The sequence below is a fragment of the Lemur catta genome, chromosome 6 (genome assembly GCF_020740605.2).
Source record: "Lemur catta isolate mLemCat1 chromosome 6, mLemCat1.pri, whole genome shotgun sequence".
Classification (NCBI taxonomy): Eukaryota; Metazoa; Chordata; class Mammalia; order Primates; family Lemuridae; genus Lemur; species Lemur catta.
In genome coordinates this window covers 6307862-6327007 of record NC_059133.1, presented here as the reverse complement: position 1 = coordinate 6327007, position 19146 = coordinate 6307862, and the positions used below count along the sequence as shown (strand labels likewise).

The 19146-nt window shown below is 44.2% G+C and overlaps 1 protein-coding gene across 4 annotated transcripts in view; it reads right to left on the bottom strand.

Annotated features, from left to right (window-relative positions):
• The window catches only part of TCF20 (transcription factor 20), a 157203-nt gene that overhangs the window by 5452 nt on the left and 132605 nt on the right, over positions 1-19146 (bottom strand). For 3 of the 4 annotated variants that reach the window (XM_045554759.1, XM_045554758.1, XM_045554760.1), the window contains 3 exons: positions 12873-12966; positions 3442-3491; positions 2239-2365 (listed from right to left, as the gene is read on the bottom strand). In XM_045554759.1, the coding sequence (XP_045410715.1) occupies positions 2282-2365; positions 3442-3491; positions 12873-12966 (228 nt within the window). In that variant the 3' untranslated portion in view covers positions 2239-2281. The remainder of the gene's footprint in view (positions 1-2238; positions 2366-3441; positions 3492-12872; positions 12967-19146) is intronic. The other variant, XM_045554761.1, reaches the window with a different exon arrangement.

Below are 19146 nucleotides of genomic sequence, written 5' to 3'. Positions count from 1 at the left end.
CCTCCGGCTCCAGCTAGTAGCAAGGCATAGCCAGGTGTGGCAGACCCGCAGGCTGTGAGCCAGTGTGCTGAGCCAGCGTGTCTCTGTGCTGGCATGTTAGACACATTTTCTAACAGAATGCTCATAAGGTTGGCATTGTTATTCTTCTTTTTAGAAAAGAAACTGAGGCACAGAGACATTAAGTGGCCCGACCTTGGTCACATCGCACTTTCCACACCCCTCTGCCTGAGAAGGTGGGGTGCCAGGAGGCAGGCATACACCCATGTCCACTATCCCCTCCCTGCCTTGTCGGGGCACCCAATAATGGTGACTCTCTGTCCCCAGTCACTGGTGCTCTTGCACAATCCTGTGGTGCACCCTGGGCCTGAAGGACAGTGACTATCCTCAATGCAACTCTGCTGAACTGAGGAACCAGGAAAGGCCCCCACCTGGTGGAAACAACACACTAAGAAAACAATTTCAGGTGGATGAAACTAGATACAGCATGTCCATCCTTTCCCGCCAAGAGGCGAGTGGTCCAATGTCAGTGGACTTGAGACTATCTCCATGATGGGTCTGGCCAATTAATCACTCTATGCTTCAACCTGGGGAGAAGCGGATGTTGAGCTCACTGTTCTGCTCAAGAGCAGAGGGCCCCAACAGGTGGGAGGGCCCAAGAAGAAGCAGAGAGGAATAAGACCGTGAACAGAATCCCCAAGAGATTTGCCCATCAGGCCCGGAGTCCAAATTTTCCCTTTTTCTCAAACACAAGCTGGAATTCCAGGACAAAACCCAAAAGCACTGAACCACAATGGTTCTTTCCAAACCAAGTCTTTCAGTCCACATTCCAGGAACACTCATCGGTCCCTACAGAACTTGACTCCAATATCTGGGCCAGGTACGGAGGCATCGCTGTGAGATAGCAGAGCCTTCCCAGGCACAGCAACACACGCAAGCCAGGGACATGAAGAATGGCCAACAGAGACGGTACTTTGAAGGTCCACAGGGCTCCACTTGCTCATTTGGTTCCTATGACCCAAGAACACACAGGATGGCACCTAGCCACCTGTCCAGCTTTGTTCTGAGCCCACTGTTGCCAAACCTACTCCCTGGAAGAGGAAAAGAGCAAAGCAGCACTGCAGGGCACTCCCTGGCACCCCAGCAAGGCAGCACCGGGACCCACCTAAGAAACAAGTGTCTTCTCAGAGCAGGAAAACAGCCACATTCTGAGATGAATTAGATTTTTTCCTCAAATTACTGCTGGGTATTCCAGAGAGAGGAGGAAACCTCCTGGTTGTAACGAGGGGGAGGGCACAGTATACAGAGGGCAGTCGGGTGTGGTGCTGCCCGAGGGATAGGTCTGGTGCAGCCAGAGCTGTGTAGGTCAGATGCTGCAAGAGTCCCTTTCTCTGAGAGAAATGATCCCTCAAGGGACATCTCTGAGACAGCTGGTCTACCCACCCTATCCTGTAGTGCTAGAAGCTACATTTCGATTTTTCTTCTCTTCACAACCTATTTCCCCTCACGCCTCAGTGACTCCTCGGCAGGCAGGGAGGGCAGACGAGCAGGTACACAGCAGTGGAGACCTCGGCTTCTACGGACCCAAGTCCTGTAATACTGTTTTCAGAGACACCTGCTGGACAGCCCCGACCATGACCCACACACTCACAAAAGCACAGCTCAATCTCTTGAGATTTTTTAAAGATAAAATTAAATCAGATGCTAAAGTCTACTAAATCTTTGAGAGGATTTTCCTTTCGTTTGTACTTCTATGAAAAGGAATCCTTCATAGTACTAAAGTATTTCAAAGTATTTCAAATATCAAAACCTGGAGAATTCTGTGTTTTTCGAAGGAAATCATACTATAAGCTTTACAGAAATACAGTGAATTAAAAAGAAGAGACCTCTGGCTAGAACCCTGAGATAGGGAAGAGCAGGAGCTGCTGGCAGAAGCACCCTGCCCTAGAGGGTCCATCCTAGGAGCTGGTGACGTCTGTCTTCAGGAGAGCCACTCACGAGGACCCCCTTGCCAGTTCTGTCCTGAACCCGTCGGCAGTGGGCAGTTTTGAAGCCCCCACCACCTTCCCACGGACATTCTGGGAGCGAAGTCACAAACGGGAAAACACTTTATCCACCTGGTGCTGGTAAACCATGTGACTAGACGCTGGTGGTGCAGCCTGGGGTGAGCAGGAGGGCAGAGGCACCAACACCCGCTGGGAGCAGGCAGGTGACGGTGGGAGCCGGGTGGCCCTGACTCACCTGTGCTTGCTGTCCTCTCCATTCCCATGAGCACACGCCCCCCTCACCCCCGCTCCGACTGCTCTGTGCTGAGGCTGCCTTTCGCGGTCTTGTTCTGCAACGGGGGGAGAGGGCACGGAAGGGGAGGCTGCCGCCGGCAAAGCCAAGAGGAGACAAGACAGGAGGGACAGAGGAGAGCATGGAATCAGGGAGGGCAGAGGGGACAGAACAGCACATGGAAAAGGAAAGAAAAGGCAGAGTCAGTACTGACCGACAAACCAGAGACATTCAGACAAGGCTCTCTGAGGCAAAATGTGGCCATTAAAACAGGGGAGCTCTAGAAGTAACAGTTAAATTCAGTGAAAATGAAGAGAATACTCTAACATCCTATGATCCACTCCTGAAAATAACTTTTTAAGAGAAGCTTAAGTAAGGATCTTTCAGGAGTGTTTTAAGAGCAGACCTCTCTCAACCTCTTTGTAGTCCCTGCTGGTCCTACTTGGAGACTAAAGAATGTGAGTGGCCAGTGACCACCAGGTGTCAGTGTGACCTCAGCTGGAGAATGTGGCCATGGCAGGAAACATCAGGTGGCAGCTGTCTCCATTCAGGTCCTTTCTTGGGGGCCCTTCTCTGTATCCTCCCCACACACATGGTATCTCAAACAGGCTGCTCACCCCTCTCCTAAAAGAGGCAACCATGAGATCACCTCTTAAAGAAACTAGGAAGTGGTGCCGAGGCAGCCCATCCCCTGCACACCAGCAGGTCACTTGTGCTGAATCACAATCTGGAAGAAAACATGAGTTTCTCCAAAGCCCTGGAATCAACTCTATTTCTTTTAGTCTGGGAAAATGTCTTTGCTTATGTATCAAAGCCTAGAACCAATCTTACCAAATGCCAATCTTGCAACTGGGGTTCTATTAAACCAAAGTGGAAATTAGTAGTTTTACCGAGTTTGATCTTCTCATTTCTCTTAGAATACACAACCCCCACCCCCAAAACTCATTTCTCCCAGCCCCCTCATACGACTCAGGGTGCTGACCCTTTGCCACAGGTTTCCCTACAGCATCATGCTTTTCCATCTTCCCATGGCCAGGAGCAGGCTGGCATCCAAGGCACAAGTGGGGACAGGCATGGGTGGGGTCTTCCAATGCCTGGTTTTTAGGTCTTTCAGGCACCCTCTACCCCAGCTCTGCTGGGAACACAGGCTCTTGGGGCCCAACTCACCTTGTGCTTGGGGCACCTCACCGAGAAGTTTTCTTCATGTAGCAAACAATCTGCAAGATAGAATGGGACAGTCAGATGGAGACTTCTTGACCTGACACAGCTGGACATGGGTGTGGCCATACTGGCTGGAATTGACAAGGTCAGACAGGGAGGTAAGAGGTCCCCATATTGTCATTTCTAATAGGAGAACATTAGACACACCCCAAATAAACTATGATACCTTGACACAACGGAATATCACCCACTTGTATAAATACACTAATTCTATTAAAATGTTTATACATATATATGTGTGTAAAAACTGAAATGTAATTTACCAAAATATAAATAAGTGGTTCTCTTTGGGTAGTTAAGATTACAAGTGATTTTAATTTTTAAAATTTTTTCTGTATTTCCATGATATCATATTATTTTAAAAATCAGAGACAATCTCTAATAAATGCTGTTTTTTAAATCCTTGATTATAGGCTAACTCCATCCCCCAGGCTCAAGCCAAAGCCTCATTGCAAAAACATTTTAAAATCTGCAGGCACTTCTTCTCCTCTGTACAGACAGCACCCGGGTGTCTGAGACAGAAAAGAGCCCAGGCCTGAGAGCCCGGCTGTCACCTTTGTCCTACAACTTATGGAGACACAGAAGCCCCAGATACAAATCACATAATCTGCACTAAACGCATTGGAGGAAAGTACAATCCCATGACGGTGCTTTCACTCCCTGGAGGAAAAATGATTCAATTCCAACTTTTAACATGGTGACAGCATCCTCGATGACAGCAAGGACACATTTGCCTCCAGGTGAGTCGAGCTCTATGGTGCAAGGGTAGTGCATGGACTGGGGCAAGGAAATCTAATTAATGAGTTTACTCTTCACACCACAGCTCTTGGGGGATGAAAGCCAGGTCACTGGTGCAAGATGTGGTGGCAGAATGTTAATAAATATTGATCACACATCCTCAGAGCTCCCAGGTACCATGACAGGAGGCAGCTATGGTACTTATCCTTGTTAAATTTAAACTGAGACCTAGATTAGCAGCCTGTGTATCCACAGATTTCAAATGCAATGGTAATAAGCAAGAAAACACACAAACAAAAACTCTTCAGGTCCCAGTGTCCTAAACAAATAAAAAAAGTCCTATTTGGCCAACCTTGGAGTATTGCTCCCTGTCTTTGGCTGGAGTCCTTGAGTATCTAAGAAAGCGAGCGGCAGCCTTCTCTGCTCTCAGGGCCCAAGAGCTCAGCAAGTCATTGCTAACTTCCAACTCCTCCCCCAGCAGCAGCTAGTGGCAGTAAATGAAACACATTAATTTAAAACGTACAAGCGCACAGGTGACCATGACTCCTGCTGCTCCAATCATAGAGTCTATGAACAGCAGGACACAGATGACTAGAACTCAAGGGAAGCACATCCTCCTTCCCTGGGCCCTGGCAGCACTGTTCTGGGCCGAAGAGAAACAACACAGCATGCGTGGGGCTCAGCCATGCTTATGCCACATGGTTTATACATATGAGAACGAGGACCATGTGAGTGGCCAATGGTGCCACTGGAAAGGCATAGATGGCTCAGTTCCCCTCATAGCCCTGGAACAGTGACCAGCTGTGACAGACCATTGGTAAAATACATCTAAAATTAGGAAACGTATTCCCTCTGAGTTAAAAGCAGAAAAGATGTAAAACAATTTGAGTATCAACTAAAGGCAAACTTGGAACTAGTGCCAGGTAATTCTGGAAATGGAAGTCTCCTAAAGGAGTCTGCCAGAGACAGTGTCCACCTTTGGCAAGGCCTCCTGTGCAGGAACACTTGCAGACAAATGCTCTTGTCTGTTCTTGGACATATCCACAGACTGTCAAGAACTGCAATTCACAATCCTGACAGGGGTCAGAACCACAGCTTGAGAGCTCAGAAACCTAGAAGGGCACAGGGGAGCTTTTTCTCCAACTGGTCCCAGCTGGGGAGACTGAAGAGCAAGAAGTGAGGACTCTGAGCAGGTGCCTGGCCCCCACTGACATGGCCAGTCATAGTCTCTCAATTTGTTTTCTTTAAGGCCTGGGCACTGCCCTATGCCATCTGAAGGGACCAGTCAGCATTTCTGCATGGTGAGGCCAAAGTAAACAGTTCACTGTATCATCAAGCAAGCTCTGAAAGACAAGGTGGCCTAGTCAACAAGAGGCCTTCCAGACACAAACGTCAACCCCCCGGAAGAGAAGGCTACTTCCAAAGGCAGGTGGACTTGCTGAGCTCCTCACAAGCTCACAGCATTTTGGATAGATATGGATCTATAACATCAATGTACCCTCAGCCTGAGGATAGTGAGCTTGAGGAGGGTGCAGGAGAAACGAGAAGAGAAGGGCCTAGTGTCTTCTGGATTTGCCAGGCACCAGACACTGTCTCCAGGTCATCTATGATCTGACTCAGCGCTGTCATTCCTAATACTGGCACACTGTGGGCCTGGGACACAGGAGCCTGCCAGCCCCACACTGCCTTGCCGAGGGGCAGACTCAGGCTCCTGGGGCATAGGGAGGGGGATAGTGGGGCTCCTGGCACTGAGACTGGTTTCTGTGACGCAGACAGCCACCCTCTGGGGAGGAGCCAGACCAACAGCATTTCATAATGACCCATCCAGGGCTCTGACCCCACCACGGCAAGATCAAAGCCTGCAGGAGAGAGAGCAGCTCTAAAATGCTGCTGTGCAAGGGCAGCTGCACAAAGTGAAATTCTCAGCTGTGTTTCTTCGTGAGAGTAAAAGAAAAATCCCCTCCAGGCAAGGTTCTTTACGCACAGTGGAATTATTAATGAGCAACCAAAGCCCTTTTTTCCTTCTGCCTTAACTGTTGTGGCTCATTGTATTAAATATATTCTCTCTCTCTCTTTTTTTTAACCAGAGCTCATGTTCTTATTACTGTGTCCCCCACCTGAAGCCAAACCCTGTGCCCGTGACATAACAAGCAGCATAAACAGCTACCGTGATGTCAGAAATGCAGGCAATATCAAGTAGGGGAAGCTGTAGGAGCCACACAGCCTTGTGAAACAGAGATTCTGTTTCCATGGAGACGTCCCAGTAATAAAACTTTTCCCTGAGACATCAACAGCTCTTTAAAGATCTGGGTGGTTGACAACAAGACAGAGATGAAAATGTTAAACTGCTTCTTACTCCACAGAGAGATTAGGGACTCTTGAAACCAAGGACTTATTTTTGTTATGAACAAAAAGAAAAGTCAGTCAATGAAAACCTTTCCTGGATATAAAGATACATCATATATAGAGCAGAATTCCTGAGAAGACTGTGTGGAATAAATACGGGCATCCATCCCTGCAGAGTACAGGCCTCTGGGTCATTGTGACTTGGGTCATCAAAAAGAACACAGTGCCCAAGACATGGCCATCTTGTGAAACTGCTTCTTTGGTCCCAGGTCTCCACACAGAAGGGCAGAGTGTGCAGCAGCAAGGGCGGTGAAGCCAGAGCACCGAAAGCCCCACCTTCACCACTCCTGACCTGGGGCCTCCCTTTCACTAGATACTTGGCCACCAACTTCTGTTAAATAGAGATGTTACCAGCTTAACTGGGCAGGCCACCAAGACAGGCTCAAAAAGAGAAAGTGACAGGTATCATTTACTTATAAACCCTGCTTCCCTGCTAATAAAGAAGGGTTCATAAGTAATAATAAAGAAGCTAATAAAGAAGGCCCTGCTTCCCTGCTGGTGGGGCGGTCTGGGCAAGCTTCCATCAGAGGAGAGGATGTCCCAGTGTCCCATGGCCCTTTCCAAAGAATCCCAACTACACTGCCTAAAACTGATCAAGGTGACTTTACACCTGTGCTGTTCAGCTACTAGCTATACATGGCCAAAGTTTAAATTTAAAAAAAAATTTTCATTTCCTCAGTCCCAGTAGACAAATTTCACATGCTCGATGGTTACATGTGGCTTGTCGTTACCATACTGGAGAGTGTAGATCTACAGCATTTCTATCATTGCAGAAAGTTCCCTTGAGAAGCTGTACCAGGCTGTATCACTGACAAGGCTGGTGTCCCAGTGTGCACACGGAGTGTGCTTGGGTGGAATGGGGTACCTGCCTGCCTACTCACCCTTATGTTTCTTAGCAGAGCCTCAGTGGGGAAGACTACTTCTTCCCCAACTGGGAGAGCCAATATCCAGTATTTCCCACATAAAACTAACAAACCATCAAAAACTTAATACTTAAAAATCCTCATTTAGAGCCAGGCCAGTAGTCCCAGCTCCTTGGGAGGCAGAGGCGGGAGGACTGCTTGAGCCCAGAAATTCAAGTTCAGCCCAGGCAACATAGTGAGATCCCATCTCTTTAAAAAAAAAAAAAAACACAAAAACAAACACAAACCCCCCAAAACCTCTCATTTAAAACCATGAAGCTTCAACTAGGAAAAGAAAATAAAACATTCAGATGTAACTAGGGGCAGTATAATGAAAATGAGAAAAGGCAACTGGATGGCTCTTGAGAGAAAAGGATTTAACAGTTGTACTATAGAACATGCCAGACCATGACCTTACGTGAATTACAGATTAGACTCAACATGGCAACATTTAGAGGAAGGAAGAGAACGGAAGGGACAGACTAAAACCCAAATTCCCTGAACTGACATTTCAAGGCTCTCTATGTCTCACTCTCTGCTCATCCCTCTGGTCAAACAGTGCCCTGGCCACCAAGCTGCTCTCCAGTACTTGTGCGTGCATGTGCGCGCGCGCGCACACACACACACACACACACACACACACACACACACGCTTTTATGAGAATCCAACTTTGGCATAAGCATTATCCTCTGTACCTCTCTTGTTCTTTTTAGCTGTTCTTTCCATAGAAACTTGGAGAGAAAAGAAGAGGGAAGGGGGAAGGAAAGGCAAAGAGAAGGCTGGCAAAGGAATGGGGTTGTGCTTACGCAAAAGTTGGGGAGCTGAAGCAACTCCTGCACTGGAAGAAAGGGCAGGAAGGGTGAACCTGAGACCATATCCATGCCCATGGGAGTGCCTGTTCCCCTCATCTGGTCAGCCATGCCCTGCCCCCTTCCCAGCCAAATCCAAATCAAAGCCCACCTCCTAGAGACAGCAAGGCTGCATCTGTGGACAGCTCTGTTCCTTTCCTCAGAACCCGGGCAGCACACTGATAACAAGCATCATGCTACTTGCTGCATTCTCATTTCTCCATTCTCTTTTCCTTCCAGCCTGACTGCAGGCATTATGAGGGCTGGCTGGGTGAAGGTCTTAGACATATCTAATGCTCAAAAAGTAACTAGAGGACATTATGTTAAGTGAAATAAGCCAGGAAAGGAAAGTTAAAGACTGCATGTTCTCATATGTGGAAGCTAAAAAAAAAAAAGAAAAAAAAAAAGCTGATCTCATAGAAGTACAAAGTAAAACAGAGAATACTGTAAGTACAAAGTAAAACAGAGTGGCTGGAAAGGGTATGGGAAGGGAGAGTTAGGGAGGGATTTCTTTTTTTTTTTGAGACAGAGTCTCACTCTGTTGCCCGGGCTAGAGTGCCATGGCGTCAGCCTAGCTCACAGCAACCTCAAACTCCTGAGCTCAAGCAATCCTTCTGCCTCAGCCTCCCGAGTAGCTGGGACTACAGGCATGCGCCACCATGCCTGGCTAATTTTTTCTATATATATATTTTTAGCTATCCATATAGTTTCTTTCTATTTTTAGTAGAGAAGGGGTCTCGCTCTTGCTCTGGCTGGTCTCGAACTCCTGAGCTCAAACAATCCGCCCACCTTGGCCTCCCAAGTGCCAGGATTACAGGCTTGAGCCACCGCGCCCGGCCAGGATTTCTTAAAGAATACAAAATTACAGCTAGATAGGAGGACTAAGTTCTATACCACTGTAGGATAACAAGAATAAGTGAGAAGATGGATAGCTAATTACTCTGATCTGATCACTATACATATGGGTACCAAAACATCACTATGTACCCCATGAATATGCACAATTATTTGTCACTTAAAAAAATTAAAGAAAGAATAAACCAAACAAACTGAAATTAACACTCTCCGCCCCAAAACAACTGGGAAAAACATCCACAGAAGAGACTGAGGGTGATTTTCCCAAGCTGTTGAAGCTCTGAGTCAGAACTCAAGTCTCCTGAATCACTCACTGGATGGAACTTCTTGGACAGGTTTCCCTTCTCTCAGGTTATCACACAGCAAAACATCGCCCATATCATCTCAACAGACAAAATGCAGCACCCCTTGTAATACTGCGATTAAGAAATACACATCTAGCACATTAATCGAACATGAGGAGGGGTTCTTGGGAACCCCGACTGATAGCTGGTCATTCAGAAGCACAGGTCACCACCTGGGCCTTGAGATTGGCATCTGAAGTGGGAAGCAGTCTTGTGGGCCTGAGTCCTTAATCTGTCGGGTCTGCACTAACTCTGGTTAGTATCAGAATTGAGTTAAACTGTAGGACACCTAATCGGTGTGTCCTGGAGAAGTGTTTGGTGTATGTGGGGGAAAACTCCTGAACATCTGGGTCACAGAAGTATGTAGTACTGTGCTGAGTGGTGTGAGAACAGAAAAAATAGTATAGTTTTTTTCTAATTCATATACAACCCTCCATGATAAAAACACTAAACAAACTAGGACCAGAAGGGAACTCCTTCAGCTGTATCAAGAACATCTATGAAATACCCATAGGTAATATTTAATGGATCAGGAACAAACAAGGATGTCAGCTCTGGACACTTCTATCCAATATTTTGCTGGAGGTTGTAACTAGGGCTATCAGGCAAGAAAAAGAAAAAAAGGCATCAGATTGAGCCGGGCATGGTGGCTCACACCTGTAATCCTAGCACTCTGGGAGGCCAAGGCAGGAGGATCGCTTGAGGTCAGGAGTTCGAGACTAGCCTGAGCAAGAGCGAGACCCCGTCTCTACTAAAAATAGAAAGAAATTAGCTGGACAACTAAAAATATATAGAAAAAATTAGCCAGGCATGGTGGCGCATGTCTGTAGTCCCAGCTACTCGGGAGGCTGAGGCAGAAGGATTGCTAGAGCCCAGGAGTTTGAGGTTGCTGTGAGCTAGGCCGATGCCATGGCACTCTAGCCCTGGCAACAGAGCAAGACTCTGTCTCAAAAAAAAAAAAAAAAAAAAAAAGGGCATCAGATTGGAAAACTGTGTATCTATTTGTAGATGACATGATCTTGTATATAAAAACACGCTATAAAACTATCAGAACCAATCAACAAGTTGTAGGATACATGATCAACATACAAAAATCAATTTTGTTTCTATATACTCATGATGAACAATCCAAAAATTAAAACAAATTCCAATTAGCACTAAATATTAAAAATACTCAGGAATAAGTTTAACAAAAAAAGGCAAAACTTATATCTGAAAACTACAAAACATTGTTAAAAGAAATTAAAGACCTAAATGGAAAGTCATCCCATGGAAGACATAATATTATTAAGATGACAGTACCCCCTAAATTGATCTATAGACTCAATGCAATTTATCAAAATGTCAACAGCCTTTTTTTTTTCTTTTTACAGAAATGGATAAACTGATCCTAAAATTCATATGGGTATAGCAAGGGGCCCAGAATAGTCAAAACCATTTTGAAAAAAAGGAATAAAATTGGAAAACTCACACTTCCCAATTTCAAAACCTACTAAAAAGCTACAGTAAGCAAGATAGTATAGTACTGGAGAGTCCAGAAATAAGTCCATACAACCATGGTCAACTGATTTCTGACAAAGATGCCAAGATTATCAATGAGGACAGAATGGTCATTTCTATAAATGGTGGCAGGACAACTGGATATCCAGATGCAAAAGAATGAATTTGGACTCCTACTTCACACCATATACAAAAATTAATTTAAACTGGATCAAAGACCTAAAGGTAAGAGCTAAAATTATAAAAAACATAGGTGTAAATCTTTGTGACTTTGGATTAGGCAATGATTTCTTTGATATGACACCAAAAGCATAAACAATAAAATAAAAAATAGATAAACTGGATTTTATCAAAATTAAACTTTTTTATTTCAAAGTATGCTATCAGGAAAGTAAAAGGACAACTCACAGAATGGAAGAAAAAAATATTTGCAAGCCATATATCCAGAATTACAAAGAATTCTTAAAACTCAACAATAAAAAGACAACTCAATATAACAATGGGCAAAAGATTTGAATAGCCATTTCTCCCAGGAAGATACACAAATGGCTAATAAACACATAAAAAGATGCTCAACATCATTAGCTATCAGGGAAATACAAATCAAAACCACAATGATATACCATTTCACACTCACTGGAATGACTATAATTAAAAAAAAAAAAAAAGACATAACAACAGGTGTCAATGAGGATGTGGAGAAACTGGAATCCTCATACACTGCTTGTGGGAATGTAAAATGGTGCATGCAACTTTGGAAAACAGTCTGGCAGTTCCTCAAAAGGTTAAACAGAGTTACCACATGACCAGCAATTCTACTTCTAGGTATATACTCAAGAGAACTGGAAACGTATCCACACAATGACTTGTATGTAAATGTTATACATTACTCACAAAAGTCAAAATGTCGAAACAACCCAAATGTCCATCAACCAATAAACAGATAGACAAAATATGGTATATTCTTTACAAAAAGATATCATTTGGCAATAAAAACGAAGTACTGATAGATGCCACAATATGGATGGACCCTAAAAACATTACTTGAAGTGAAGGAAACTAGTCACAAAAGGCCATATGTTGTATGATTCCATTTATGTGAAATGTACAGAATAGTCAAATCCATAGAGAGAGAAAGCAGAATAGTGGCTGCCAGGGGCTGGAGGGAAAGGAAGGAAGGTGACTGACTGCTAATGGGTAGGAGTTTTTTAATGAAGTGATGAAAATGTTCTAAAATCTATTGTGGTGACAGTTGCATAACTCTGTGACTATAGTAAAAAACCACTGAATTGTACATTTAACACATTAACTGCCATGTCAGTTGTATTCAACTCATGCTAATTCTGAGCCTGGGGCCTCATGAAGCATACGTAACTCACACATTTCTTCACCTTGGGAGCCTCGAGAACTATTTGTCAAGTTGCATATAACTCACACACAGAAAACAATAAAAAGTAAATTTTTCATTAAATTAGAAAGGATCGTTTTGTTTTCAAAGTTTTTATTATATTTCATAATAAAACATTGTGGCTCCAAGGGAAAAAATTCTTTTTCTTGTGTGGCAGTCAATGTGTTAAATAGGTGAATCATAAGTAAATTAGATGAAACTGTTATCAAAATGCAGAAAGGATAATACAAACAGAACAGGGTCAAGAGAGACAAAAAAAAAAACTATAAAGAAGGGAAAAAAGGAAGAGAATCAAAATGTACGTCCTAGCCTTTTGGATTCTGTATGTCTTAACCCTTCGGATGCGCTGGACAAAGGTGTGGGGTCCCATCTTACCTGCATCAATGGCACACGGGTAATGGTATCGGAAGGAGCAGCCTTTGTTGTAGCAGCCCAAGGTGGCGCCTGCCTCCTGGCAGTGGGAACATTTCTGAAAGGAAGGAAAAAGTCAGGCATGTCGGTATCCCAGATTCACCCCTCTCCTCCAGGTCCCCATTGGTTAGACCTCAGCAGCACGTGTCTGTGGTTAGAGGAATTTGTGGTGGCAGGATAGACTGGTCAATTTCTAACCGCCACTCACTGACCACACCATGGGAAGGGATGCAACAATGTTTTAGGCCAGGCCTCACACATGTTGTCAAATCAAACAGAACACAGCAGGGTGAGAAAAGCAATCCTACAGTGCATGTGTGAACACACCAGAGGGTGGGGCATCCCCGGCTCCAGTGTCCCCATCGTCCACCTGTCCACATGCTCTGCTGGTCATTTCCTCACTGCTATTGTGAGCTGCATGCAGATCTTCCCTGTTTACTTATGCTGTGAAAATGTGGGGTAGGAGGAAAGGGTAAGGTAGTAGAATTATACATAAATCTTTTAGAATTGAAAGTGGAATCTGGTTTCTAGTTCTTGTATTTGTAAGAAGACTTTATTTTTATTTTTGATCTACTTACCCCAAATGCCTAATACCAGTATTTCCCTTTCAGAAAATATGGGCTCCTGTGTGCAAATGTTATTTTTATACCCAAATCTTATTTTAAATGCACTAGAAGACCTGCCATGAATTTATAGCTAAGTGAGACATTTTTCTGTAATCAAGATGCTCCTCCTTATATAGTCAAGTTTTCTTAAAGTGGGGCACATCTCTGTCATCCCTGTGATGTGGCTGCTGTGAGTGAGCATCCTGTCAGTATACGAAACATGTATCCTATCAATGACAATCATATTTGTAAAACACAACCACATGTGGCCCTACTGAGGAAGGATGCAGACTCTTCAGGTCTGCACACCTAGATTAAGACTAACAGGAAGATACAGACACTTGTTTCTGTGCCTATGAAAAATAAAAGTGCTCCCTAAGCAGTTACACTCAAGCTGCCTCAAGTCCCCCTAATGCCGATGCAGACAAGAAACTACACTAACGCCAGCAACACTGAAGCCCAAGTGCTTACCAAGAGTCAGGAGGGCTGCAACAACTGACCTGGATTAACTCAGCCAGTCCTCTTAACTACCCCACCGGGTAGGTGCTCCTAACATTACAGATGAGATACACGAGGCACCAGAGGGAAAGTAACTTGTTCCAGGTCAGAGCTAGACTGAGGCTGACCACGCCTGGCACCCTCCAGAGACAAATGGGGGCAGGAACAAGGCTGCAAGTCCTTCAAGAGCTTTGCCCTCCTCTCAGAACACCAAGATCCTTCTGGGTGCTGATAATCAGTAAACGTTTACTATGTGTCCTCACATCCTCGTTAAGAAAGGAGAGATCACTTGGCTTAGAGTAAACCAGGGACAGTTAGCGGCATTTCTGGTAGCCCTAGACTTTATCTACTTTTATTAGTGCCACAAAGCACCTTCAGGAAAAAGAAGAGTTGCCATCAATCTGAGGGAATGAAACGTGGCCCATCTACTCCTTTCTTGTTCTGGGAGCCACAGCCACTCTCAGCCATTCATGGGGTGTGCATTCCCAGTTCTCTCCACCCTGAGGGGTGAGTCTCATTTAGTGGTGGCCATTTAGGAATGGGTGAGTCAAGCATTTCTGGTAGGAAAGCCTTCAGAGAAAGGGGCTTCTGCAAAAGTTTAGTCTTCTTAAAAAAGGATAAGAAGTCAGCACAGTGGTGTGGGCGCCTGTAGTCCTAGCTACTTGGGAGGCTGAGGTGGGAGGATCACTTGAGGCCAGGAGGTTGAGACTAGTCTAGGCAATATAGCGAGACCATCATCTCTTAAAAAAGGGGGGTGGGGTGAGGGGACAAGACGGACAAACAGGCCATCTTCTCACTCAGCCTCTGTGAGGAATGAACGGTGGGATCTGTAGCAGCCATTGTATCACCACAAGGAGACAGTCCTGAAGACAAAGCCAACATGCTGAGGATGGCAGAGTGACAAGGAGAGACTTGGACCCACCCCACACCACCAAGCACTAAATCACCTGACCCCAGGACCACCCCGTCTCCAGACTTGTTATAGAAAACTTATTAATAATAAAAAAAGCCCAATAAAACCCATTTCAGTTTAATTTTATAAACTGCAGTCAAATATCCTAATTGATATAGGAAGAGATCTACTATTTGAGACACTGCTGTATAAACGTTAAGTATGTAGGCTCTGGAACTTAAATAACTGCCTGGTAAGTGACTCTACTACTTTCTAGCTATACCTTCTTGGCCAAATTCCCAACCTTTGTTTCTTCAACAAAGGGACTCACCTCACAGAAATGTTCTGAGGGTTAAATGCATCAATCCAGGCTTAGAACAGTAGCTGGATCAAAAGTGCCAAGTAAATTTGACTAAAGATGACCACATGCCAGACTCACACTAGACATTCTGCACAGATCATCTTATGAGGAACACCTGTGAGCAGACCTTGCCACCACCCTATTTTATAGGAGGGAGGAAAAGATATGGAGCTTGGAGCTGAACAACGTCCATTTCCTTCCCACCTCAACTCAGCAACAAAGAAATCACATCTATAATGATGGTTGCTTCTTTCCATTAAAAAGCACGACTAATTTACTATGTTGCTTCCAAAGAAGAAAAACCCTGCTAGGTGTATTAGGGCCTTAGAGGAAGAACCTTTAAGCAGTTTAGTTCAGTGGTTCTCAAAGTGTGGTCCCCGGACCAGTAGCATCAGGCTCACCGGAGAACTTGGTAGCAATGTCAACTTTTGGGTCCCACCTCAATCTGTGTTGTAATAAGTCCTCCAGCCCATGCTGATGCAAAGTGAAGTTTGAGAACCACTGGTCTAATTCAACTCCCCAACTTTTTAGATGCAGGACAGAGACCCAGAGAGATATTATATGATGACTGGCTGAGCTAGGATTCCAGTTTTCCTGAGAGAGCCATTTAGTGCTTTCTCCACTATACTTCCATCTCCTACAGAGCAATCTATAGATCATGGGGTGTGGTAGGAAGAATTATGGTTTCCCAAAGATGTTCATTCAAATGTCCAGAACCTGTGACCTTAAATGGCAAAATAAACTCTTCAGATGAGATTAAGTTAAGGACCTTGAGATGGGAAGAGTATGCCAGATTATCCAGGTGGGCCAAATCTAATCGCACGGGTCCATAAAAGCGAAGAACCTCTCCCAGAGGGAGCCAGTGTCACAGGCCTTAGGAAGATGTGATGATGGGAGCAGGGTAGGAGATGCAATGCTACTGGCTTCAAAAGATTAAAGAAGGCCATGAGCCAAGGAATCACATTCTTCCCTAGGGCCTCCAAAAAGGAACACAGCTCAGCCCACACTTTAATCTAGCCCAGTGAGACACCTGTGTTGGACTTCTAACCTTAAAACTGTAAGATAAAACAAGTTTGTTGTAATGTGTTTTAATAATGATAGAAAACTAATACATGGGGATTTCCCAAGAATCTAAGAGAAGTGACTGTTCATTCTCCTTTTACATTCTTCAAGGTAACACATTTCTCTCTCATGGAAACACCTACAATTTCATTCACTTTTCTTTCTTTCTTTTTTTTTTTTGAGAAAGGATCTCACTCGTTCTGTTGCCCAGGCTGGAGTGCAGTGGTGTTATTATAGCTCAGTGCAACCTCAAACTCCTGGGGCTCAAGCAATCCTCTAGCCTCAGCTTCCCAAGAAGCTGGGACTAGAGGCATGTGCCACCACACCGGGCTAATTTTAAAATTTCTTGTAGAGACAGGGTATTATGATGTTGCCCAGGCTGGTCTTGAACTCCTGGCCTCAAGGATTCTCCTGCCTCAGCCTCCTGAAGTGCTGGCATTACAGGCGTGAGCCACTGCACCCAGTCTCACTTTTCATTAGGCAAATTTTGACATCACAAGATCACTGAAGAAGGGACTCTGGGTCTGTCCTCAATGTCCTTTTTTTCCAGTTGAAGAAATAGAGGCTAAAGCAAAGGTACCTGCAGAGGATCACATAGGTAGTAACAGAATTTAGAACTTCAGCTTTTTTTCTTCTGAACCTCAAGTTCAACATTCTTCATAGCATACTCTGATGCCTTTTAGTCCCCTTCATTCCCTCAACTGCCCAACATTTGAAAAGTACTTCCTAAGTGCCAGGTGCTGAAGACAGACTATAAAAACTTATCTCTATAATATCTTCTCTGTTCTCCTCTTCTATCAAAAAAATCAATACCCAGGCTAGTACCATTTCCAATTAGATTTTTATTTTTTCCTTTTTGCCTGAAGAAACTATTTATACTAACATTCTTCTATACTGCAAATAATATAATAAAGTCACTGCACAGCTAAATGTCTTTTGTTTTTAACTACACTGTTACTACAGGTTTAGCAATATTCACTCCTTGGAGAGCTAAGTCCACACAATACTACTTCCATGCAAAATGAGACACAGTGGGGGCTTCAAGCATGGTTTTTAAACTAAGATATAGTTTTCAAACAAGCAACAACCCAAACTTCTGATGACAGAATGATCTTTTAATAGTGAATTTTCCATTTATTAATGAGGGGAATAAAAGCTACTTTTTAAGAAACTCAGACAAGAATCTTGCACTTCTTGGTACTATAAACTTGAGAAATAAATTATAAAATGTATTATTTATTTTGGGGCATGTTTAAAGTGGCCAGATACCCAACCTGAACCTTTCACCAGTCCCTGTCTCAGAGGCAGGGCTTGACGACTTGAGGTGGCAAACTACAGGGGCTGAATCAACTAAGAGCCTTATTTGAGGGATGCTACAAGGGAGAAGTCTACATGCTTCTTTATTCACAGAAAGGCTCTTTCCTATGAGATGTAACAGGGACCTGAATAATCACTCTGTTTAATGAGCACCTCACAGCAGCCTCAGAGCACCAAAGCATTTGGGTCAGAGTATTATAGTTGCATCGATGACGATGGGTTCTGTCCAAGCCTTGTAGATCACACACTTTGCCACTACTGTGCCCTGGATGGCTTTTATCCACCACTGCACACACTTTTGCTCATGCTTACAGTATTTAGTTATTCATGTCCATCCATCTCCCCTAAACTGTTAGATTCATTCTTGCATCCCCAGGGCCTGGCATACTATAAATGTGGGCTGATGGAATGAATGCAATGTCTGACAAATTTGAGAGCTTGGAGACAACTAATGAGGATACTTTTCAACATGAGTTAAAAAGCTGATGCTGGTAGAGCTTGGAGAATGTGGACAAGGCATGTGTTAATTTTTGGCCACCAGCAAGAGATTTTTTTCCCTTTTAATTATGCCTCCTATATCTAGGACAGAAGCCTCTGCCGTCCTAGCTATGTACGCCAACTATGTGGCAGCAATCAGGTCTATATACAAGGAGCTACTCTTTAAGGGCCTGGAAACGTCTTTCTTTTATGCAACGCTGCATCCTATCAATCTTCTTTCAAGAGCACTTCAAGGTGTTGGCCAAAGCAATACATATATAACCCTGTATGTTTTGATCTTTGCTTCCTTAAAGCTAGCCAATCTCCTTATGTTTCCCACGAAAGCTCCTGAAACTGGCTTCATCACTTTGCTGCTTGCCATTCTCACAAAGAATTGGGAGGCAGGCTCTGGCACCAGCCTCTGGGACCTGCACTAGATAGAGACTAGCACCACCGAGGCTTCTCAGCCAACCTCTGAGAGCCAGAGAGATGCCCAGTTCTTTTCAGGTCCATTTCTTTCAATGCTACTCAAAGCGTATAGTGCAAGAATTTCAAAGCTGCACTTATGTCCCACAGCTGCCCCAGTGCCAATTTTAGATACTAAAACCATGAAATACACATTTTAATAAATTCTGGTGATACCAGCATGAAACATCAGCCAGTCATTAACTAGCTAAAGCCTAATCATGTATACTTAAAGACCCAAGTTCCAGGTTTGACTGGTTTTCAGAACAAATGTGGATGGTCTACTATAAATATTATCCAGGTGTGATGTAGCACATGGCTAATGGGGAAAGAAACTGGCGGTGTCAACACATGCATGAAAGCCAAAAGTTACATCAATTTGATCATCTGTAAAATAGGTATAACAATATTTGCTTTGCCTTCCTCTTAATGTTGTTGTATGAAATAACTGTGAAAGTGTTTCATAAACTAGAAAGTTGATTTATGATTTTTTTCCCCCTCCTGGAATATTGCCTGAAACAAGCAGACCCTAGGTGGGCCTGTCACAGTTGTTTATAGTTT